Raw genomic sequence first — 26,674 nt, forward strand, 5'->3', positions numbered from 1 at the left:
TCCTGTTTTGTCACAATTGGATCATTATGGCCCAAGCCTGTTTTGATTATCTGAAATATTTATTGTCCCTCTTTCTAGAAAAATCTTATTATGATCTGTAATCTTAAAAATTGTGAATAGTCCCACTCCCTTCCCTGCTCTATTGCGTCCTTGACCTCTGTTTCTAAAGAGGTAGGTACAAAGTGGAAAACAATTGGAGGAACATGTTAAATTCAAAATAAGTGTGATGTAACCATGAAGACGTATTCAAATGCCAGGCATATTTGAAAATGCCATGAACGATAATCCAAGAGTATAATTTTGCAGGACGTATGGGGGACGTCTGGATGTCGGGGCAGCGAGCAGTTACTCAGTCTAATATCTGGGGCTGCGGTTCCGCCCGGACTGTGGCTTCTTCCCACTGTTGGGTTTGAGTGTGGCTGCCTGCGGGTCTGGTTCATGTCTCTGCCATGTGTCACGTTATTTTGTTGCCATCACTGTTTTGTTACATGAAAGTAATTTCTCTCTTTCCTTTGTTCTCTAAATGTCCATACAGCCAGTTCAGTAAAGCTCGTTCACATCCAGGAAGCTCTCCTTCTCTGTCTCCTTTCTCTGTCTTGCAAGAACTGAGGGTGGCTTCTGGTATTTTGTGTGGCTTCATCGTTTCCTTCCTGCCTCTCATCCACTTCGTGATGTAATTCTTGGCACTTTTACTTCCTTTGTAGAGTAGGATGTGATGTCATAGAGAAGGGGACAGGGCTATCCAAATTCTCTCAATTGCTGGGAGGAGCTGCCCAGGTGTGCTGAGGGGCCTGTACTCAGGAAGAGAAACAGGGAGTCCTCCACAGTGAGTAACCCCGCTTTCAAGTGCACCCAACTTTCCATTAAAACGTCACCCAGTACACTGGAGTTTCCTCTTTGGCCCTTTCTAGACTGAATCATTTGGCCTTTTGGACCTTCCCAGTTCAGCTCAATTTTCCTCCTTCTCCTTTCTCCGCTGTCCCCCTCTTTGTGCCATCCCGTGCCTCTCCCCGCCAGTCTCCCTCTTCCTTGCTCACTTACTTGTGTGTGTCTGTGTCTGCTGACCTTCTGCCCTTGTCTTCTGTGAGAGACATTAGTGTCCCCAGCATTGCCTGTCATTTGGGGTGATGCCCGCCCTGTATCTAGAGCACGGCATCTCCTTTCAGTAATTCATAAGTATGCACGGTTCTACTTACAGTTCTTCTTATTCTAAAAATTGTCAGCTTTTTTGTTTTCATGTCTGTATCTTTCCCACCTTTCCTTGTGATGTGATCTTTCCCCCTTTTCAGCTCTATTTTGCAGTTTCCTTCTTGCCTTTTTTGAAGCCAGTATTTTTATGCTTTAGTCCTCTTCCCTGTACAGCTATGCCTATGTTTCTTGCCCCAGCACCCCCCCACAGTTTTCAGTTCAGCTCTCCAGTAGCCTCCCCAGTGAGGAGTTTTCCTTCTTTCCCGTTGACAGACTCGTTGCTATGCCCTCTTTCCAGTGTAGCTCATATTTCTGTGTTCTTTAAAGAATTGACCAACTGCAACTAAGGGACTAGTCCAGAGTGGGAAGGACAAGAACATGTCCTGGGAATTAGAAAGGGGAGAACAGGGAAGGGGCCCTGGTGGTGAGGTGGGCAGGCTGCATGTAACTCACTGGGCAACTGGGATGAGCAGAAGCTTTGCTAGTGACCCAGCTGAAATTTAGCCATTGGTAGGAGAAGAGATCACAGAGCTATTTTTGAATATATTTGGAAACCTTTTCAATTTTTAAGTTTCAGGGTGACCCTGTTAATTCTTAATAATTATCATCATTCTGGTGAATAATCATAAAATAGAGCTCTAGAATCATTGTTACCTGGGGCCGTGACTCATGCAAAAGCTCCCATACAGAAAATGTCCGTAGGTGCCAGCTACTCTTGGAGAAGGTCATTGTGAAGATGCGTGTAGACTTGTTTCTTGTACCCAAGGTGAGGGGGTCCCTACCGACCCTGTTGGTGAGCAGCGTGGGCACTGTTGTTCACTGCTTTCATGACGTTCTAAAGTCCCTGGATGAATAAAGGAGCTTGATTTCCAGGGCTGACTGTCTAAAAAGCCTGTGGAAATAATTAACTAGGTCCCATGTATCCCCCATGCTTTGTTTAAAAAAAAAAAACTCCCTTCCACTCACAAATAAGTAGGACAGAAGGGGAGAGAAAGAAAATAGGACTCAGTTGATAAAACTGAGACGGGCTGCGTGGGAAGAGGAAGGGGTTTACTTGAAATGAATTGGAAAAGGCAAAACAAAGGAAACTGAGCTGAACTGGAAAACACACTGTAGAGAGATACTTGGGTTTCTGTATGCTTTTTTTCCCATTTTGGCCATTAAGGATTTTTTTTTTAATACAAAAGAAGTTGATCAAAATATGAATCCAGGGAGGTTATTTCTGACCAGCACTTTGTTCTCTGTTACTGATAGTATTCAGGCTCATGTTTCCAAGGTCCTGGAAATTTAGCAAACATTTTAACAGCCTGAAAACATGACTTTAAAAATAAAATATTAGCAATTCTTGATAAAGGAAATTATGTGCACTTGTTAACTTGGTGTTTCTAGATTTCACATTTCTTTTTTTGGTGTGTATGCCTTTGTGACATCTTTTTGCAGAATGACCCCTATATGTTGCCGAATTTGCCATAAATGTCCAGAAAATAGTACATTCTCACTTTGGACACATGATCTGTGTGATGGGACCTAATTTTGGCATAATGACCCCTTCCCTTTTAAAATTTTAAGAAGACATTGCATGATTCACACACATTTTCGTTTTGTATGCTTCCATGCAGTAATCTCGAAATCTTATGTTTATTTTTATTTTTTAGGCACTAGAAAAACACCCCAACTCACCAATGACAGCAAAGCAGATATTGGAAGTCATTCAGAAAGAAGGGTTAAAAGAAACAAGGTCAGTATTCATATTTGCAACATTTTCTGTTTTCATTGATTAATAATTGCAGCTAATTGCAAAGCAATAGGTATATCTAGATTTTGATGTAGTTGACTGTGAATTAAGTAACTAAATACAAATTCTTTTTTGAATGCCAAATATTTGGGTGACCCAAGATCTCCTTGGAACTACCTGTTTGCATAATAAATTGCATTAGACAGATTGGTATAGAATCTACTTCATTAATAAAGAGCAGCATTGAATGAATTAGCCCCTAATTGGAATTACTCTTCTTCTTCTTTCTTGTAAGAGGAGATTTTGTCTCTGAAAGTGAGTAGTGAAAGAGAAACATTTTTACAAGCTTAGTATTTAAATCCCAGGATAGAAAGATGAGCTCACTCTGATAAAATTCAAAGTTCCAACAAACGTGGTTGAAAATTTAGTCCTCTTATATTTAGAATTATTCTGCTTGGAGCATCATTCAACTATTGAGCCTTAAAAAAAAATAACGATTTCATTGAAATAGTCAGGAACCCTAAAACTCACCCTTTTAAGATATACAATTCAGTGGTTTTCTGTATATTCACAAAGTTTTGCAATCATCACCACTATCTAATTTTAGAACATTTTCATCACCCTAAGATGGAACCCACTAACAGTCACCCCCTATTCCCTATTCCTGGCAGCCCCCTGTCAACCACTAATATACTTTTTATGTCCATGGGTTTGCCTATTCTGGACCTTTCACATAAATGGAATCATACAATATGCAGCCTTTCGTGACTGGCTTGTTTCATTCAGCAGAAGGTTTTCAAAGTCCGTCCATGTTGTAGCATGAATTAGTACTTCGGGCCTTTGTGTTGCCAGATAACACTCCATTGTATGGATAGACTACATTTTGTTTACCCATGATGGTCCTTTTTATTTTATTTAGTTATGAATTCTGCAGTTTGGGCTTTATCCAGACATTTAGGGCCATATAAATGTTATTACTCAAGGAGAAAAAAAAAAAAAGCAGTTTGTTACAGGATAAAATAACCATAGAGCCGAGTATTTAATCATCCATGTCCCATTGGGTGAATTTTTTTAATTGTATGACGTTGTCTACCTAAAAGCCGTTGAGAAGACAGTGGTCTCAGCTTGATGGAAACTAAATCTGCTGAGCTGCCTTCCCATGCGATACTAGGATAGAACCTGCTGCAAGAAATGAATGTCCTCCCAAGGCCAACTTTCCCTAAAACATCGGTGTAACCTGCAACTCCTGGTGCTGTTCCGTGTGAGTCACGTCAGCTTCTAGTTGTTTAACATGCACCTTTTGCACGTTTGATCCACAAACATCACGATTTAGTGGGGACACCTAGGACACCTAGGCGCAATTTTTCATCTCTATCTTGGAGGCCTTCTCTGCCTGTTCGGAAAAAAGAGCCCAGGCTACTGTAACTACAGTGTTTGCAATCATTGTTCCCCCGCAAACAGTGGGGAGGGAAGTCACTGACAGAACCTAACGGCTCTACTGGGGGGGAGCCTGTTCTTCTAAACCAGATGTCAGTGTGAGGCATCTCACGGGGACAACTGGAAATTAATTTTCTCCTCGCTGCCTGTCAGAAACCCTGAAAATATTTATGCCATTTAGAAAGCACTGAAGATGTTTGTGCTACAACCAAAAGACAAGAGGGGGTAAGAATCTAAGGATATCAACTCCTTTCTACTGTGGGCTCTGAGCCACAGGAATCTGCCAGTGCAGACATAAAAAGCATCTCCTATAAGCCGACATTTGAAATTTGTTCGTTAGATATTCTTCTCCCCAGGAGTGAGTAGGCTACTATCAGTTGTTAAGTACCTCGAGATATAAAATTCCTGTACCATGGCCTTGAACAGCATTTTAATTACACTTGTTATTGTAACAGCATTTTTTTCAAAGTTTTTCAAGATGCTCGTCTTCCCAGAGTGGTATGTTTAAAGGGCTTTAAGTACATGTTAACAAACAAAACAGAAAACAGCTTCTTTAAAAGGGTAAGACCACTGAAATGGAAAACATAACCTATTCCTCTAAATACAACCCTCTCTTCACTTCCCTCCCCCCTTATTCTGTCGTCTTGTGAATAATTAAAAAAAAAATGTTTCTTGTTACAAGTGCTGATGGACCTGTGTAGTTCTATTGAAAGTACCTGCAAGGAATTCACAAGCTAAATAGGAAAGAGAACAAACAAAGAAAGAGATCGTAGTTCTAAGTGCTATTCTGTGAAGTCTGCTCTGTTCCAAGGGCGTCAGACTCCGTGTTTCATCCTCTCGTTTCTCTCTGTTTATTTGAATCCTCCCCCTTGTCAGTTGTGGCAGTTACTTAAGGCTGGTATATCTGTGACCACTCTCCCTTGTTGTCTTGTTTGCTTATTAGCGTCATCTCTAAAATAGAAGTCGTGTGTAGATCTTGAGTGAGTTTCAGCTTTCCTACATGCTGTGTATATTGCTTTAGGGAGCAGATTCTGACATTTATTTTTCCTACTGAATGTACTATTTTGCTCCCTTCCAAATTCTTAAATAGTTTCCAAGTATTTATTATAGCTGAGTAAATGAAGTAAAACTCTATTTTTCTTAAGTAAAGTGACATTTAGAAATTCCATCATCGTAAGGTCAAACATAGCTATTTCATTTCTAGGTATTTATTAATGATGTTTTTTTAAGAATTGCAGGCTTGTGATATGCATAAATGCAGGGACATGACTGTGAAAGTTACTAATGTGGCCATAACCTTCTAGTGGTCTTTGTGAAAGAGAGGTCGTGTTAGTGGTCCTCCCACAGACAATCCACCACTGTACCTAGCATTTCCAGAAAAGAGAAGATTGGGTCTTTCTTGTCATCTCTCCGATGCCATTTGTATCAAGTCCAGGGTGGGGAGATGGTCCCTCATTCTGTGTGCCAGGTGGGTCTCCTGTAGCACTGACCTCACCGTACTGTAAATTTGTCCTTGTTTGTCTTCCCGCTGGTCTGTGAGCTCTTTAAGGGCAAGGCACCCAATGCTCCTGCCACTCAGAAGGTACTCAGTAAATATTTGTTAAGTAAATAATCTTCCTCAAGGTGTTAATTTGCTGGTCCTTAGTGATGACTTTGGTTTGCATTCAGAGTTAGAATTTTCTTTTTAACATTTCAAGTTGTATTTTTCATCCTATTTAATTATTTGTTTTAATCAGAAGGAATCTACCAGTTTTGTGGGAATTCCATTAAATATATGCATGCCAATAGTCTCTGGCAAATTAGCTGTGAACAAATAAGGTTATGGTGCTGTTGCCTGTTTTTAAACGCTGTAGGTGCCTCTGGGTTAAACTTGTAACTTGCAATAAAAAAAACCCCCAATAATTTTGGCAAAGCTGATATGAGTATTTGAATGTGTGATATGTGATATTGGCAATCTATTTGACTGCAGTGAAATTCTTGACATTTTATGGTACCTTTCCTCTTTTCAGGTGACACTTTAAATTGCATAATTTTCATGTAGACAGGATATAAAGAGAATAACTTTTTTTTTATCATGTTCTGTGTGTCTTCTTCAAGTTATTGATGAAATGTATAATATATGATTAAACTCTATTTGAAAAAGCCAGACTGAAAGAAGTACTCTCTATGTGGTTTAAAAACCGGTGTATGGATATAATAAATTATCAGAAGGACATATGGTTTTTGTTGGAAAAAAATTAACAATATGATCATGCATGATTTCCTAGAATTTTTTTAAATGAAAATATGTTTGGTAAGTTTTAATTCCCTTCTATGTAGTAACAGAAGATTTTTCTCAATATAATTTTATTCTGGTCCATCTATTACTGCACTTGCTTTTTGGATTCTGAGTATTTCCAGGCTTCTGTTACTTTGTGTTTATGAGTTGTCAACAATTGATAAGACAGAGCTGTTTGGAACGCTTACAATCAATCAAAGCGCCATGTTGCTTGTGTAGATGGGATAGAAATGTGCGTATTCCAGTCTGCAGCTTTTATGGATGGATATTTGATATGCCTGTTTGGACTGCTTGGCTAAACATCCCCACTTCCTCAGGGAGAGAGGGTGCTACTGTAGACTACAGGCATGCCTGTGGTAATTAAACATGTGTTCATAGAAAAAGAGAAGATGCTGCAGTTACCATGTTGCTTTGGATGACTTTTGAGGTTGTCCTAATTCTGTTTTTCTGTTTTTGGTTTGCTTATTCAAAAGTTATCATTCCTTTACAAAGAAGACTGGGGGATTTTTGATGCCTGAGGATATGTTTTTCTCTGCTCATGTCATTTTTTAATGTGATGCTTCCAAAGAAATGTGCGCTCTGTTTTAGCGACCCATCCGGAGGCAACAAGGTCAAGGAGTGAGGTTTGGAGCACTTACCTAGTGAGAGCAGAGCAGAACCGTCGAAACAGCCATTCATTAGTGAGGGATAATTTCTTACGTGCTGAGCATTATTGTTACAAGATACCTGTCACTAATGTAGCATGAACTGTAATATAGTTTCCGTATTATTTGATAATAGGTAAATAGGTTTCTAATGGAGATGAGGTAGTCATAAAATAAAGGCAAAAAAATCACAAAGCAATTTTAAAAACCTTTGGTGGGTTGTGGGCAGGGCAGTATTTATGAGGTACATCTTTACAATACTGTAGATGCCTTACTTTAAAAAAAAAAAATCAATGTTAGATTTCATCAACCATTTACAGAGCAGCAGCCTACAGTTACATATCACAGTAGGGACATTTGAAAAGGTTTATAAACAGTCTCCCTTGTGCTTAGTATTACTCAGGATATTGACATGTCTTTGTGCGATGTGGAGTATGCAACTAGCAACCCAAGATTTTGTAATTATCCTGGTATCAGTGAAAACCTTTTATTCCTCCCTGGTAATTCTTAGGATAAAATTGTTTTTAGCTACTTGTCTTAAGGTTTGTCATGTTTTCTGTTTTACAGTCTGTTATGATACGCTGAAATTAGGATCTCCACTTTGTGCTGTGGTTTATTAAAGATGTTCCATTTTTCTAGGGGGATAAAAATGTCAGAAAATTCCATTACCGTGTATAGTGACAAACCATAAAATTGGTTGGCATTTCTCTTGGTGAGATTTACGTTTCTAATTAGCACTATAGGAGATGATTCTCGCTGCTGAAATGTTTTGTCTAAAGATAAGAAAGAAACACAAATAATTTCAACTGCAAAATCAATTCTTATCTCCAGACTCCATGTCGGCCTCCCTGCTTTCCTACTGAGATGGTGGTCAAGTTTGTTTGCGCTGGGGCGTTTTAGAATAACAGTGTGAACTCACAGCGTCATCCTTGCCATTTGCTAACATCTAATTCTCTCCTTCTGTAAATGGTGTGCACAGTCAGCTGCTTAGAGAGTGATGAATGAGACAGTGATGTCATTAAACAGAATTGTAGATCACTCTGTATCTATTTATGTGTGTATGTAAGTGTGTACAAGCAAGCCTTTAGAATAATTTCTCTTAGTTGACATTGAATTTTACTTGTCATCATTACCCAGATTAGAAGTCTCAATCAGGGGCCTTCCTAGCTCTTTTCTCCCATTCCCCACTGCCAGCTGGTTCTTGGGTAGTTTTAGTTCTGCTGCCTAACTACACCTTTCTTTCTTTGTATCCCTACACTTTGCCACTCATTCTTTACACTTATGATTTTAAGCCAGATTAATGCAGTATCCTCTTATCTGCTGTCTTTAAACTTGATCTCCCCCTTTTTAGATCTGTTTGTATTTCCTCAAACAGACACTACCATTTATAGTAGCATTTCTTAACTGATAATCCAAAATATTCCAGGTACAAAATACATTGCACCTAATAAACTATGAATCAGAAATTATTGTCAGTTGTGTGTTTGGCTATAATTAGATGGAATCAGGCTTGGTCCTTTTTTCTAGCCACATGGTATCTGAATAAATGCATGATATTCTGATAATGTAGGGTTTATGATGTGAATGATGAATGTATTCATTTTACCTTACATTTAGATGAGATTTTTAATTTTTTTTTAAACTAAGCTATTAACTTTTTTAAAACACTGTTCTGTTTCTGTTTCTGTTTTTGTTTTTACTGAACATACTGGGGATTGAACTCAGGACCTCGTGCATGCTAAGCACTTGCTCTGCCACTGAGCTGTACTGCATCCCCCTTGAATTTCTAATCTGATCATTTCTGTATACCTTTGGTTCTTCCCAAAATGTCATTTAAAATATTGTTTGTTGGTGTTAGGTGCTTTTTTATACATAATTAATTTGTTTTAAATGGTATAAAACTAATTAAATAAGAATTCATAATTTATACTTGGACATCACTAATTGTTTAAAAATAATTTATCATAATTAAACATTTTTTAACTTAAATTCACTCTTTTATAGTGATACAGTGATTAAAATAATTCTTCAGGGGGATAATAAGATGATATATTACTATGAAAGCATTTCCTGAGTTAAAAAATAATTCTGTGAAACATTACCCTACAAGGTCAGTTTCCAACCCCTCAGCTCAACCCTAATCGACCAGGACGTGGGCAACTTTGATGCCTTTATTGTCAAGCATCTGACGTTGCAGCCACAGTTGACTATAGCTGACCTTTAAACAACTTGGATTTTTGAAATTTGTGGGTCCTCTTATACACGAATGTTTTTAATAGTAAATACGACAGTGCTACCCAGTCTGCGGTTGGTTGAATCTGCAGACGTGGAGGAACCGCACACGTGGAGGGCCGACTATCAAATGTGTGGATTAACACTCGTCTTGCTCAGGGGTCAGTTGTACTTGCCTTTTGCTGGGAAATTTCCTCCTTATATAATTTCATAATTTGGAAAGTAGAAATAGAGCCCCACGAGACATTCTTGAACTGTGTTGTGTGTGTGTGTGTGTGTGTGTGTGTGTATGTTGCCTGCACCTCTGGTAGTTACCACGTTGTTCCGCAAGAGGCTGTAAGACTGGATTGCTGAATGGGGAGGAAGCACTTCTCAGGTAGACTGCCTCACACTGATGTAAGAAATTTGCAACGGGACTCCTCCCGGTTCCCAGACTGAAGTCATAGTAACAGTGATTGGTTAGTCTGCTCAGGCTGCCATCACAAAGCACCACACACTGGGCAGCTTAAACAACAGAAGTGTGTTTTCTCACAGTTGTAGAGGCTGGAGGTTCCAGATCAAGGTCCAGCAGGACAGGTTTATGGTGTGGTCTCTCTTCCTGGCTTACAGACACCCACCTTTATGCTGTGTCCTCACACGGCCTTTCCTGGGTATGTACATGGAGAGAGAGACAGACAGACAGACAGGCAGACAGAGTTCTGAAGTGTCTCTTCTCATAAGGACACTACTCCTGTCAGATCAAGGCTTCATCCTTATGATCGCTTTCAACCCTAATCACTTCCTTAGCGATCTCATCTCCTATCCAGCCAACTTAGGGGCTGGGGCTTCAACATATGAATTTGTTGAGGGGGACACAAAAATTTGGTTCACAACGGTGATTCAGAATTTGGAACTTTACATTTCTTGAATTCATGGCATAACATAGAATTTTTCTAGGGTTTTGAGTATCTGATGCAACTTGGAAGGTATTCATAACAATATGCTTAACACTGTACTGTGCTTCTGTTTTTACATACTTCTAATGTGCGTTTTCATATGTTATTCCTAACATATAAACCGATAGAATACTTGGCTTACGTTTCATGTTCAAATATAATGTGTATATTCACACAACATAAATTGACTTGGGTTTAATTTGAAGCCTTTGGCAAAAGTAGCTGTGGTGACTGCCTGTAACCCTCAAGGCATCGGTATTCACTAAGGTATGCAATTATAGCTATGAAATGGCTATTTCTTAATACAACTTCTTATTCTGTCAAGCTTTCTTTCTCTATTCTTCCAAATAATTGAACAAAAAAAGGTAATTTAGGTGATTTCAGCTTTATCAAGATCTAGGTATAATTTACTCCAGAAATACCGAGCACACTCTATAAATATTTCAGTGCAGAAATAGAAGCAGAAATGGATATAAAATTACACTTTATGTGAGTCTTTCTAAGTATCCTAAGCAGGTGAAAATCTTTGGGGAGGAATAAGCATTTAACTGGGGTGATTTTATTAAATTTTTTTTTCTTGGTTATGTTTTTTTCCTTATCTCCTCGTTGCATTGCGTGTGCTCTTAATTGCCACAGGCCTAAATGATTTTAGTTTTGCTTCGTTGTTTTGAACTCGACAACATAATTCAAATGCAAAACAGTTGATATGCTGACATGGGGGCTGCTTTTTATAGTTGACTTGTTTTCAGAGGAATAAAAATTATGACATTTTGTTAAGCCAGGTTTTCTAAAAGCTACAGTGCATAATTCCTAAGAATAAGTCCTAGTTCTTTCAGGACAACTGAAGGCTGTTTCTCCTGCACCTCCTGAGGTGCCTATGCAAAATCAAATGTATAACTGTGGACTGGAATTCTGTCTGAAATTCAGATGATTTCTGTTCACATTTTGAGAAGTTAAGTCCCATTTTAGGTGCTGTGCAAGGCTTACATTTCAGCTCTGCTCTCATCAGTGTGTTGATAACCATCTTCTGGCCAGGTTCACAGTACTCAGGTCTGTGAGTACAGAGCATTGCCAGGTGCTTTTAGTAGTCAGATTAGGGGACATCAGAGAAATGAAAACAAGCTGTGGACATGCAGATGTCACAACATGAATTTAATCAATTAAACACTAGTAAGTGTCTTCTTTGTGCTCACTATGTGAGATCCTGGGGTTTTGTTGAAGCTTTAAGGCTTGTCTTCATTCCATTAACATTTATTAAGCACATGCTATGTTGTTGGGACTGTTGCTGGATTAGTAGATGAATAAAATGAAGTTCCTCCTTTTGAAGATTGAGCAGCGTAGTTCCAGACCATTCTTCTCTGAGTCATTCAATTATGTCTTTTAACCTCTTCTCTGTGAAATATGTCTTCAGCCTAGTACATAATATTTTTTTTAATTTCAATCAAAAAGTAAATATAAGAATTTCTAAATTCTCTCTTGAATTCTTAATAAAATACATGATATTCCAGCATGTCAAGAAGTGTTATCTTTGTATCACAAATATAAGCTCATCATGATAAGGAGTGACATCTTAGTATCCATTAGTTTGTTTCATCTAGTACCGAGATACCCATGCTTTATAGTATATGTCAAGCGAAGTAAGGAGTAGGCCCTTGATGATTAAAAGAATACCTCCTATTTCTTAATCATTTAACTTATATTTTCTTGGCCCAGTACTAAGGGCTTTACATGAATTATCTTCTTAAAAACTTTAAAAGACAGTGGGTTGATGATATTACCTTTACCATTTTACAGGTAGGGAAACTGAGGCACATGAGGCTAAGTAACAAGACATTTCATTCAGCTAGCAAGTAACAAATCTGGGATTTGATGTCTGATTCAGGACGAGTTGCACTTAACCTTTTAAAGTATGTGTAGCCTAGGCCTCATAACATTTTGATTTTAGAAAGTTTTGGTTATATGATTCTATTAAGTAAATGCTCCTCCTCCCCCAACCCCTTTGCACTTTTCTGGCTACTTATTGATTGTCTATAGATATATATTACTCACTGAAATTAAAGTCTAGCCTGTGGATAGGTGTATTGAGACTTTCAATTTATAGCTTAACTGTAAATAGGGTTGAAAGGTTTAAAAAGATTCCATTCCCACGACTCTTAGATAGGAAGATGCAAAGCCTTTGGTGAATTTTAACTGTTAGGCTTGCCCAGCAAGATCTTGAGTGAAGATTTGGGCTTCTGGATGGCAGCAAGACTTCCTTGAAGTGTAATTTCTTACTGTTTGTCTTAGAAGGTGATGCTGTCAGGGTGGAAAACGTCCCCCAGGTAATGGAAGAACTAAGGACCTCGGGGAACTCTCACCGTTTCCTTGTTGATATTGGACTGACAGATTGAAACTTGTTTCTGAGGAGCTCGCTAACTGTGACCTGTCAAAGCATAATTGCTAACACAATGTAGATAATCTGGAAGGCAGGTTTAGAGGGTGGCAGTTACTGTGTCTGTGAAATAACTGAATGAAAATAGATGAGATTGCCTAAACCAGGCTCAGGTGAGGGTGGAGGAGGCTGCCATTAACATTCTTTTAAGAGATGCATCCTGGAAAGATAAGGAGGCCAAGTAAATAGACGAGTATGGTTTCACAACCAGCATTACTACATTCTTTGGTTTTTTTCCAGGAATGGAATTTTATTTTATTTCATTTTTCCTAGCATTACTGCATTCTGTAGGAAATTTTCTTAAGCAGAGAATAGTCAGATACACTTTACTGTTATTGGTAATCTATATCATGACCACCCATCCGTCCTTCCTCCTCTCATCCGTCCATTATATTTCAGCTGGGAGGTAGAAAATACCACTCTTTCCTTTTTATTTTGATCTCTTATTTTTACAAAAGACAGATGTGAAAGGTCCGGGCAGAGTGCTTTCTCCATCAGGCCACTGCAGAGAGCCCGAATTCATGATTTCATTCCTCACATGTCTTCATGAAATACAACAGTTTCTACAATGATTATTTTTCAGTTTGTGGCTTAACTGGCATTTATTGAAGGTGACCTACTATTGCTAGATGTAGAAAAATGGCATTCATGAAGATTAGTTGGAACTAGGTGTTCCTATTGGGATAGTCTAGAGAGTGGCTCAAATCCTAAATTCTGAAGTTTTAGGATTAGCAAAGATCACTTTGGAATCCCCCTACACCTCCAGCCTCTGAATCAGACACACAGAAAAGACTATTTGACATTACTTAGAACAGTTTTCGACTGCCCACTTCTTTTATCTGTCCTTAATATTGAAAATGTTAACTTCGTTTTTAAAATTAGAATTTAATTTACTGTTTTTTGACACCATCCTTTGTAGTCAAGCCACTTAAAACTTTTAATTTTCAAAGTTTTATACATCAGTTTGTATATTAGTTACAGTGGTACACCCTTACCTTCTTTTCTCATAGAGAGTGATGAGGGTATGTGAGGTGGGGTCTGTAGACTTTTGAGAAGGAGCAGATAAATATCTGAACTTTAAATCTAGTCTTTCCCTTACCCAGTCTTCAGCCTCCTGGTGACCCAAGGAACTTCTAGCCTCTATTAGCAGTGTTTCTTGTGGTAAGAGAATAATGGACTGAATAATTCCTACCGCCTAATATTGGAGGAGTTACGCCCTATGGTAAAGTCAGGGCTGGTTTACATAAGGGGCCATTTACTGTGATCATCACTGTCCCAATTTGTAGCCATGCTTTGGAGAATTTATTGGAAAGCAAGCTTCCTCAAAAACAGAGAGGGCATTCAGAGCAGCCTCTGCTACACGAGGAATCAGTCTAAGGGGTGAAGTTTAAATCAGAACTATAACATTTTATTTCTTCTAAGGACTTTGCAGGTCATATAGTCTTGAACTTTTGTTTTACAAAGCACTAAACTAAGGCTTAGAGTTGATGAGCTGTCCACTGTGATAGAACTAGTAAGTGAGTGATCTGTAAACGTAGAAGAGGTTCATCATATCAGAATTTGAGAAGAATGTGTAAAAGCACAGTAGTTAGTGAAGGACACCGTAAAAAAGAAAAAGGAAAAAGAAGAAGAAGGAGAAGGAAGAAGAGGAAGAAGAAAGAAGATGAAGAAGAAGAAGGAGGAAGAAGGAAGAAGGAGGAGGAGAAGGAGAAGAGAAAAGAAAAGAGGAGAAGGGGAAGGGGATGGAGAAGGGGAACATCTTCTATTCCAAGGTACTATCAGAAGGGACATGTCTTTCAGTTGATTTTCCTGAAGTGATGGGTTTCCACTGACCCAGTCACCCTCTATTACCTGATTTTATTTGCCTCCAACAATACACATTTCTAACACTTTTGACAGAAGTTAGAGGTGCAGGAGAAATTGTACTGTGATTTACACTTCAAATGATGATCTAGTATTCTGATTCTGGCCCATTGGCTTTTGGTTGCCATCAAGACCTCACCCAAAGGTAGGGCTGTGAGAAGAACGAGGGAAAGGGCTGTGGCTGCCTATTGTAGAGAACGAGTGAGCTCGGTAGGACCCTTGCCTTAGATCATTTCATTGAATATGCTCATTGCAGTTGTTCTTTGGAATGCCTATAATGTGAGGAATATGTGAAGCAAGGGCGAGTAGGTTTGCCTGCAGACAATTTGATGCAAACAGGCCAACCAGCCCTCACTTTCTCTTTTCAGATTTTCCCTTGGATTTCTGCAGCCTTCTCTGTTTCTTCATTCACACTGTGATAATATATTTATGTTTACTTATTAAATTTTCCTCTGTTTTCTATAAAAAATAAAGTGGAGAGCAATATTTAAATGCAGTCACAATAAAATTGAGTGGCCTGAGAAGTCCAGTGGGTAAATGAAAACACTGTCAACTACTGTGAACTTTACAGCAAAAATCTAGTTTTTATTTATTGATTCTTTTTTCTGGCATTAATAACTCATTTAACTTTTCTTTATAAATTTGGTATATCAATACAGTATGAAATATAGGTAATGATTAATTTATAGATTAAATGAAATTAAACCCAGTACAATTTAAAGTTGTCAAAGCCTTTTTGTAATGAGTTCATGATCCGTTGTTTTATTATTTTCTTATAATACGATAACATTGATCTCTGACCTTTCTACTCTTAGGATTGTCATATAGATTAAAATTTAAAAATAGATTTGAAAGCCTATAAAAATTGTGTATTGCTGATTATAATAAACCCTTTGCAATTAGTGTAAATATTTTTCAGATTGTTTTTGAGAATTGAGATCTAAGAAAATACTTGTAATTTGTGTTTACTTTATAGCATAGCTGTTTATATAAGCTAGTGTGTAGATTTGAATGGGTCCCAAAATATGTGATTAAATCAAATAAAAGTCCATTTCTGGCATAGTCTGAAGGCAGGGAGTCCCAGGAATGATGAGGTAGTTTTGTTATATCAGGATATCCAAGGGGCCAGGGTCCTTTTGTCTTTTATTATAATTTCTTTATTTATTTCCTTACCATTTTATCTTTTTTTTTTTGGTGGGTGGGGATAATTAGGTTTATTTATTCATTCACTTATTTTTAATGCAGGCATGGGGTTTGAGCCTAGGACCCTGTGCATGCTAAGCACGTGCTCTACCACTGAGCTATATACCCCGCCCAGGGTCCTTTTGTTGTTCTGTTATCCTTAGGATTTTATCCTCATCCCTGTGGTCCAACATGACTTGCCATCAAATCCATGTTCTAAGCAGCAGGAGGCAGAAAGGGCACACACGGTTCCTTTGTAGACATGGTCTAAACATTGAGTGTAGACATGGTCTAAACGTTGATCTGTTTTTCTCATGTCCTATTGGCCAGGGACACAGTTGCACTTAGCTGAATGGGAAGCTGGAGAACGTAGTCTATTGCAGAATGCATGTTCCCAGCTAAAATGTGGGAGTCTTAGCTGTAGGAAAAGCTAGTTATCCGGGAACAACTACCAGCCTCTGCTGTATCTACTTTAAAATTGAATCTCATGCTTGGGCTTGGTTTAGGTTAAATATGTATTATAATTTATGATATTTGAAAGCAAATTACCTCAATACTTGACTTTATACAAACATTACATGTATTTTCAAGTCTCTTTGACTTTCCTCAGCCCGTTATGACCTTCACCATCTCTTGTCCTCCACCTTCCTCCTCCAAAGCCCAGTTCAGATGTTGTGTATCACCTCCTCGGTGAAGAGTTCTTTAACCTTCGTTCTTTAATTCATTGTTTTATCCTTGCTATTCCGTTATAACACAGTATATGTGCTCCTTTGTTGTGGTGTCTAATAAACTCTCCCAAATTTTCTCTTGTTATAATAGGACTGCAGTTTCCTAAATGGTAGAGTTCGTGTCTCATTGATCTCTCTCTTCATAATATAATAGCTCATGATAGTTTTGAATGGGAAGTTTGAAATTACAGCTCAATTTCTGTTTCCAACATAGTGTGCCATTCTGGATAACTCACTCAGTCTTTGTGTTCTGTGTGTGTGTGTTTTTCCTTTCCAGTAAAATGGGGGAAATTATAACTCTTTATCTGCATCATAAGGCTAAAATGAAGATAAAATAATTTGAAAAATGTACTGTCAATTGCATATTTAATTCATGAGATTTCACACTTTGCTGCATTATTAGGAATTTGGGGAAACTGATCAAGATTGAATGGCTTATCAAGTCAAATTTGTATTCTGAGATTTTTTCACAGTGATATTCTGGCAGTGATATTTTGGCTGGTGCCAAAAGGTTCACGTTTCAATAAGAAGTATATAGTATTTATTTAATACTTAATTTTTAATTGAAAATTTCATAAGAAGTTAAGAAGGCGATTCTAATTAGTTTGTATTCTTAACTCAGATTCAGTGATTAGATTTAAAGCCATTGTTACTTAATGAAGCAGAGCCCTAATTATTTTTAATATGATATCTGCCAGTGACAATGCTGGGAATCTAGGATCAGAGATGTTCCTGATTTACAGTATTCCAATGGATAAATTATTTTTCATTAAATGAGATGCTCCTGGGTGACCTTATTTGTGACGTAGAAGGTGTGTTTCTCTAGCTAGCTCTCATACTTGGGTCACGTTAGCCTTTGGAATGTATACTGTAGATGTAGTATTTCCTCTGCTTTTCCACCCTCCAAACTTATGTGTGTTGATATGTCATACCCTTAGAATACTTCCTACCAATTATCTAAATGGTATGTTTTTGGGGAAAAAGATGGTTAAGACGCTTCAAATACACAAAATAAAATTTTAGAGAATAGACTCTAGTAAACAGAAACACTTTGCTATCTCTGAGGAGATCTGAATTTAAATATGTAGGAAATGATTAATTTCTGGGAAAATCTCTGTCATTATTTTTGTGCTTCTGTCCTTAAAGCTCTCACAGTTTTGGCTTGTTTAGTATTTACTGAATGTTCATATTCTACTGGGAGTTTTCCATTACACTGAAGTAGTTTTGCTGTCCATAAACTGAGTACTATAGGATAGAATATATTTTACTTTTGAGTAGTGATCTGATTTCTAAGATTCTTGTAAATTATACATATGCTAACACCTTAGCTTCTGTCGGTCATCATCATCATTGCCACCTGAACAGCTATTCATCATTTAAGATGCGGTTATCTCCCCTGGAAACTTCCCCCTTGATTCCCAGGCAGAAATACGATTCTTTCTTTTGTATTACAAGGGATTTTAAAAATATATATATCTTTATCACAGTTCTTTTAGTTTATATGTCTTTCTCCCAGCTAAATTATGAATTCCAAAATAGCTAGTGACATACTCATGTTTATATATCCTGGATAGTTCCTAGACCATGGTAGACATTTCAGCAAATGTTTATTTGATTGAACGTACATTACTTATGGACATCTTCAGCTGACATCCGTAAAAGGAGTAGTTTGAGAAGACTCTTACACTTACCGTACTTGGTCAGACCCACAGATTATGCAGCAGAGAGTCAATGTCAAAGGTGAGGACTTAAAACTGTAGGAGAAAAAGCTTTGTACATTGCTAAGCACCAGGTGGACTGTAAGTTTGAGCTAAGCAACCAAGTGATCTGTTCCTTTCAGGCTAATATTTTCTGAGTCCTTTGCCTAGGTGATCCATTTATTCTTTCCATTTTCCTTATGAGATTCATGTCATGTTTCATGAGATACAGTGAAGTTAGTGGAGAGTTTCCAGGAAAACATAATGAGTATTATGTTTGATATAAATCTCTGGTCCAAACCTGTCTCAAAGACTTCTATATATTTGATATCAATGGAATAATTAACTTGAGAACCAACGTACACACTGAGTAGGTAGAGGAAATAGTGCACCAGATGGACATTACCAAGCTTTTTCATCTTAGTAACTGACAAGGATGGGATGGATCTGGCCAGTAGAGCAAGTGAAATGGAGATTAGAAACAGAATTCTATTAATTTTGAATAGAATATATATATGACGAGCAGTCTTATAGATAGCCATTTGCTTGATGCAAATAAAATTTTAGGGTAAGTACATAGAAATAATCCTGCAGTGATTTAACTCATTTAATTCTATTTTAGACACACTCTGGAAATAAACTTAGTAAAATTTTGTACTGGGATTGAAAGTTTTAGTTTTCAGGATTACATTAGTTTAGGAGAAAGGGGCAAGCAAAAAGGAAATACATAAATCTTGTAATAGAAGTCTCAGGAAGATAAAAATAGTGAATTCTCGGGTTAAACTTTGAAAAGTATGTTATGTCTATCACTTTGTTTCTAAAAAGCTTATTCTTTAAGATGTGAGAAGGAAAAATTGGTATCTTTAAAGGTGGTTCATTCTTGCTCTTTAACATATAATAGCACTTGGGGCTCATTGATTTTTTTTTTTATTATTATTCCTACCATTTGCAATAGTTATTCATCTGAAGTTTCCTGGCCCTGTCTACACAGTAGCAAGTGCAGTCAGTTGGGAGCTCCTTCACCAGTGGAGAGTCTGGTAATGCAGTCAAGGCAGTGGTAGGTAGGATTACAAAAGCGGTAGGACCACACAGGGGGATTCAGGAGGACACAGCACATTTGGTCATACCAAAGGAAGCTTCAGGGGTTAACCTGGCGTTGCTTTCCCATCTCCCGAAAAAGCCAAGTTTTGTTTTGTTTCATTTTTCTGTTTTGTTTTTTTTAAAATATCAGAATAGTTTGATCCTGTATACCAAGTTTAGAAGCTTAGCCTTGGAAACCAATATTGTGTTTTCTCTCTTCCCTTCAGGACAAAGTCTGTTCCATTTGGGACCGCCTCACCTACCTTACCAGGCAGCACCAGGTCTTCATATGCTTTCAGTTTACCTTCTACTATGGAAAGGATCTTTCCTTGAATGTTCATATTTTCACCTTGAGAAGGCAATATACGTGTCTAGGATGGTTTAAGCAGCTGTAAATAAATGTGACGTAGTCGAAGAGTGGTTTGTGGGAGTTTTACTATATATATATACACATATATAATATTTTCCAGTCTGGTTTCAGACCCCGGCATGGCTTGGAGACAGCGTTGGTGTGTATGAAGGATCTTCCTCGAATGAAGGATTTGGGACACCTTTCCATGATGATTGTATTAGAGCCTCAGCTGCTTTCGTGTTGGTCATGAGGTGATGCTGAACCGAATGCTTGAACTAGCAGGAGTGGCTGGGATTGCATTGGAGTGGTTCCGTTCATTCCTTCCGGGTAGGTACCAGCTAGTGACGTTGGGTGAACATGGACATTGAGGGTCTTTCCGTAGGGAACCCCGCCAGTGTCACTCATGCCCCTGTTCATGTTGAGTGGGTTTGAGAAGGCAAATTGGACACCTGGAGGCCAGGCGGTGATCTGAATGACTCTGTAGAAGATTATGAGGGTGATTCCCAGATCGGTGTTGCTCACATACGTTATTTCTGTTTTGTCAGTGTGACAGTGCAGATTAGAGTCGACACTGAGAAAGTGTGACTTGTTGGAAAGTGAAAATTCGGGAGGCCCTGGTGTCCTTTCTGATTTCTCTGTCTGAATTACAGTTTGTGTAAACTCTGGCCATATTTTGACTCCAAATTCATCTACACACAAAAATCAACATTAGATAGAAATGGTTTATTCTCCTTGCTTGTATATATCCAGAGCCTTCTTCCCTGTGAACACTGACTGCATCTCCATGATCTTTCTTGCTGCAGCTGTAGTCAGCTTGTTCACCCTTCTGCTTGGGGCTCTTTCAAACAGTCTGACTACATTAACAAATATTCTTGAGAGTGACGGCTGATTTTTCCCAGTGAATGTTTTGCTTTATCTTCACTGAGAACACTTCATTATTCTAACCCTGTTTTACTAAGAATCAAATTGGATTGTACTTTTTAAGGAGTTTTATAGCATAAATACTGCCTCTCCTTCTCCTTAAACTGCTTAGGCATTTCAAGTTTTTATAGAGACTATGCCAGAGTTTCTTCAATTTTGAACATGTTCTTTAGAAATTTGGTGCCTCTTCTTGGCTATTATTTATTTACATAATATTATTTCAGTTATTTTCCTTTATGATAATGAAAAGCTTGCTGGTGTTGAACATGGAGAAAGTTTATTAGGTCTAAGGGTAGAATACAGGTAAAGAACTGAAAAGGACAAACACAGATGTATGTGTCTGTAAATACCATTAGAAATGTCTGTTGACTGTCATTTTGGCAAAAGGGCAGGAAACTAACATTTATGCAGTAACTGATCAGTGTCAGGCACTGAGCCAAGCAGTTTCTATTTTTTAGCTCATTTAATCCACACAGAAACATTGAGAAGTGGGTGTTATTTCTTCATTCTACAGATGAGGAAATTGACGCTGAGAGAAGTTAGGTATCTTGCCTAACTTCACACAATTATAAGTGGGAGCTCTGGTATTTGAGCCTGCGTCTGGCTGATTCCAAAGCTCAGTCTTTCCATCACAGTCAGATGTTAGGCCACAGGCAAATGTGAGACTTGAAGTGGGGGTCCCAAAGGAAGAAAAAAAAAAAAGAAAAAGAATGTCTTTTAGAAGGCTTGAACAAACCAAGGAGGAAATGAGAGACATAGGAATGTACTAGCATAACATTTATTTAGAAAATTTCCAGAGTTGTCTTTAAAACTCTGTTTAACAAGCCAGGTGACAAAAGGAACAACTTTAGGATCATCAAATATTTACCATTTATGGGATGAAGAGGTTTCGAGTTTCAGATTTTACCTCTTTGGACATTTGTTCATTCTCTGTTTGGCAATTAAAGTGATGCTATCCCACATCAGACCCTGGGAATCTGTAAGGATCAGTGGGTGGAAGCCAATCAGTAGTTATCTGAGGAGAGACAGCAGTTGAAGAGCTGTACCAGGTGTTTACTGTTTATAAAAGCTTTTTTAAAAAAGTGTGTCTACAGACTTTTCTGTGTGGAACCTCAGCTTCCCATCATAGCCCTTCACGTGCTACATGGTGCTTGTGACTGAAGACATGGTGAATTTTTGTGTTCTCCTTAAACAGTCATTTATTTGGATTTCAGTAAATACTTGTTGTCATCTTTGGAAGAAGTTTGGCTCAGTATTATCAGTTTTGCTTTTTACATTGATAGACAGATGTCTCCCACTATCACAAGAGATACATTCTAGGCATAGCTGGAGAGAATGTTGTTTCTGTGCTTATAAACTGACACTTGGCAGTAGAAAGGTACTATATTATATATTAAAGTTGTTGTTACCCTAACGTGATATGCTCTTATCAATTATGTTAATGGTATCTTTGAAAATACCCCACCTCCCCAAAGAGGTAAAGCTCTTTAACTGTCATGATTTTCAACATCAAAGCTATGTTTTATTTACTCATAGCTCATGAAGTAATGGTCATAATTGAATTCGGCACCTTAAGATTTCCTGACTTAGCCGAAGTGGAATATTGATCTCCTGAAATTAGGTGGCAAGTGCATCGAGGAACCATTTCCTGAAAGTTTTAAGTGGCTATGTAAAGCCTCAAGAATATTAATGCAGATTAAATGAGTGGATTGGAGTTGTGCTTACTTAAATAAGATGTTTGCCAAATGGCCAGAAGCCATGGTAGCCGAAGTTTTGTTTTTTGAAAGCTTGGAAAATGAAGGCAGAAGAACATTTCTCTTAGTGTTGCATCAACATAAATAGGTCTCTGTAATTTTAGTAACTGTTTAATCAGTTACCATTTAGTTAGTCGATTAAATAGGGCTCCAGGTTTAAAATATTTTTCTTGAATTACTGCGTTGGCTCACAAATTCTCTTCCATTCTGTCCCGATTGTATTTACATATTGTTCTCTCTTTTTGTTGCTGGATTTGTTTTCTGGAGGGTCTCTGTCTGCTCGGTTAGAACATTGATAGTGCTGTAAAATAAAGTACAGCAAATCTTGTTTTGTCTAAAGATACATTTCTCCCTATGGGTCATCAAAATGCGCATTTTTTCCTAAGGAAGATGTTTATTTCTGTAAAACAGAGGTAATACATACAATGTATTAGCAGCATTACTTTTGGAATTTATTAGTATGTATATGTGTATAATTTCATAGTTTTCAAAAAAACATTAGCCTGAAACAGTGTTATTTATTCTCTTTTTACATTTACATTGATCTTAGCCATTCTTACCTTTATTTTCCTTTTTTTCTCTGTATGGAAGAGTACTAATTTGGATTGTAGCAAACATAAGCATTTCTGCAATCCCTACTCCCCACTATGTCTCTCATGAATGATATTTCCCAGAGGGTGAAATTAAAACAAGAACTAGGTGTATTAAATTTCTTTCAGGCTTGCTGCCAGATTCTTAGATGTATTTTTAGGTGTCGAATCCTAAGTTTGGGGAAGGGAAGGATGCTTAAATTTGCTGGTCTTTGTATTTATTCTTCCTTTCTCCCAAGCATACTGTTTCCATAAGAGATCTTACCTAGAACTGAGGCCTTTTGTAAAGTTTGTTTTTACTTTATAATTCTATCTGAATTCTGTCAATGTATTTCATGCCATCCCAAGTAATTACAGTGTTTGAATTTCACAAAACTCCTATTTTATTGCACAAAGCTATGTTTATTGACTATCTTTTTATGGTAATACTTTTAATCAAAGCGGACAACTGCCATTGAACAAATTGCCTTGAGAATGCAAGCAGTCAAAGAAAGAGGAGGGGGAGGGAAGAAGGGGGAAGAAAGCTAAATTAAATTGACATTTGTCCTGTGGTATGAATGCCTAACAGTAGTGGTTGGTGTAGTTATTTTTAGACATTCCCTTTATCAAACATTTAAAGGTAAAACTTTTCCCATAGCCAGCAAAACTCTGAGTTGAATTCTTGTGACATTCTGCTGATCAAGGAATTTCCAATAAGTAGTACCAGAGTCTTCTGCAGAGGCAGGGTAGGAGGATGAATCAGAAATGAAGGAATGGACAAGAGAATGCTGATAAATATAATAAATGTTTACGGAACGTGTGATGTATTAACTGTGTTTTATATTAAGGAAGGTAACAAACATGATCAAAAATTTATATACGAAAAGTCAGCATTGGAAGAAAAATTAGAAAAATTCAAATCTAACATTTGAATTCACCTTTGAGAGGGAAACGACTTTTCACAGTTAGAAGCCGTAAAATAAACTACAAAGGAAAAGATCATCCTTATTGAGGATATAAAATTTTATGTATTCACATATCAAAAACGAAACGTTAAGTGACATTTTTTACTCAATATTTTAGATAATACAACATAGAGGTGGTATATAAAGAGTTTATTAAAACAGAAAAAAATGTTGACCTTGGAACATTGTGGTCAAAGGTCATGAACAGAGGAGCTTCAACAAATAAAACTAGGGCATAAACACATACGTGGATAAGAGTTGATCTTACTGATAGTCAAGAAATGCAAGCTAAAATAACTACTGGAGACTGTCCTTAGTTTACCTAATAATCAGTAAAAGCACCTTGACTTCAGATGATGCTTTGTGCTTTTCTACTACTGGTGAGAGCGTAAGCCAAAACAATTCATTTGCCTTATTTGCAGAAGGCCATTACGTAACTTATATCTCCTGAATCAATAATGCCACTTCTGCAAGCCTATCTTAAAATATCCTTGAATGCAAGGAAATAAGTATCATGTACACTAAAATAGTCATATCAATGCTGTATCAGTTATAAATAAAGGACATAATTTAAATGCTCGTCAGCAATATCAGTGGTTCTCAAACCTGACTGCACAGTAAAATCATTTGGAAAAATAAGAAAATGCTGATGCTTGGGCTCCATGCAGGGTTGTTTATTTAATAAGTTTGGAGTTGCCTTAAACTTTGCATTTAAAAAAATTCCCCTAAAAATTCTAATACACAGCCAGATGGAAAACCACTGACTTTTGAAACAAGTTGGTAGAATATTTTTAACCATTCAGTATATTTATTATGATTGTGCAGTAGTATAGAAAGGGTATAATACAAAATGAAACATTGTGATTCAACATTTAGGTAAATTATAACTTTAAAATAGAAAAACGCCAGAAAAACCGGCTAGAAGAAAGTTTATAAAATGCTCAGAGTTGTTTTAAAGAGTTGAGAGTTTTGAGCGATTTTTTAAATCTTTTCTTCAATTGACAGATATTTAGTATGTTCTTATATTACCTTTAAAAGAAAAACTGTGTTTACAAGAAGGGTTCCTGCTGACAAGATTCTCTAGGTAATTTCCTACTGATGGGTTGTTTCTGCCTGTGAATACAGAGATTTATTCTGACTTCTAAAATAATCATATCCTGAAGTTAGAGTTACACCTCATATTATTATAATGAAATCCTCCATAGGATTCTTTTTACCTTTTCTCATCTCAGAAATATTTTCTCATGTAGTTTTCTGACTTTGGAATGTAATAAGCTCAAGTCAGTCATTTTTCCCTTCTTTTATTACTCTACATCTGTGCCTTTCAATTTTCACCTTTCTGAATACCATCTACATGCTGATGGTTCCCCAGTGTTTGTCTCTAACCCCAGCATTAACTCTGATGCATATATGTATCTGAATTTTGGATGCATACCTTTAAATCAATAAGCCCAGAACTAAGTCCGCCATATTTTTTCCAAACCATCTATTCTGTGTTACAATTTTAATTATACCACCATTTACCCCCAACCTGTGAAACAATCCTAAAATCCTTATTCTTCCTGATCATACACATCTAGTCAGTTTCTGTGTCCTACTGGTTCCTTCTCATGTATTTCTTGACTCTTTCTCCATCTCTCTCCCTTACCATCATTGCCGTTGTGAGGTTCTTCTTGTCTTCCCTGCAGTCCAGTACTGCAGGCTCCTAATTGATCTGTCTTCTTCTAGGCCTGTCTCTTTCTGAATCTGTCCTCATGCTAACAGAAGAACAAGGGCATTTTCCTCCTTAAAATCTCCTGGGGCTCTCCATCATCTCCCACTTGAGTCTGAGCTCCTCTCCATGGGGTTTAAACTGAAGTATAAATGTTATGCACATGGCTTAGTGTATATCCTCCTTCAGAGTCTGTTCCCAGCCCTATTCTCCCTCCCACTCACTGCTCTGGAAATACCGAATGATCACGTTTCTGCACACCTCATTCCATTCTGTCTCCGTGTGCCTTCTTCTTGCTACTCTTTCTATCTGAAATGACTTCCTCACCTCCGTTTGATTAGATTAGCAAAAATGTAGCTGTTCACCATGGACTAGAGTGGAAAAAATAGTTACTCTCAGGGAAGGTAATTTGGAAGTAACTATTAAAAATTTTAAAGTGCCCTTTTGATATAAAAATTCTTCTTTTTGGAATCTATCCTAGAGAAATAGTTATACATACTCTCTTGGTCTGTTTGAGCTGCTCTAACAGAACACCATGGACTGTGTGGCTTATCCACAACAGAAATTGGTTTCTCCCAGTTCTGGAGGCTGCAGAGTCTGAGGTCAAGGCACCAGTGAGTTTGGAGTCTGATGAAGGCCTGCTTTCTGGTTCATGGATGCTTGACTTCACACTGAATCCCTATGTGGGAAAGGGAATACAGAGCTGTCTAGGGTCTCTTTTACAAGAACAGTAATCCCATGCATGACGGCTCCATCCTCATGACCTAATCACCTCCCAAAGGCGCCCACCTTCAGATGCCACCACACTGGGGATTAGGTTTCAACATAGGAATTTTGGTAAGAATACAAACATTCAATCCACAGCACATATACAAGGAGAAATATATACCAGAGTCTTCACTTCAGCACTGTTTTAATGGGTAAAAATAGATTCAAACTACTTGTTAAATTATAAGGAAATACATTAAAAAT

The 26,674-nt window shown here is 37.6% G+C and overlaps 1 protein-coding gene across 1 annotated transcript in view; it reads left to right on the forward strand.

Annotated features, from left to right (window-relative positions):
* The window catches only part of ASXL3 (ASXL transcriptional regulator 3), a 158,126-nt gene that overhangs the window by 27,911 nt on the left and 103,541 nt on the right, over positions 1–26,674 (forward strand). Inside the window, 2 exon segments of the mRNA XM_032467213.1 lie at positions 2,844–2,926; positions 12,395–12,397. Of these exon segments, the coding sequence (XP_032323104.1) occupies positions 2,844–2,926; positions 12,395–12,397 (86 nt within the window).

Source organism: Camelus ferus, chromosome 24 (assembly GCF_009834535.1).
Source record: "Camelus ferus isolate YT-003-E chromosome 24, BCGSAC_Cfer_1.0, whole genome shotgun sequence".
Lineage (NCBI taxonomy): Eukaryota > Metazoa > Chordata > Mammalia > Artiodactyla > Camelidae > Camelus > Camelus ferus.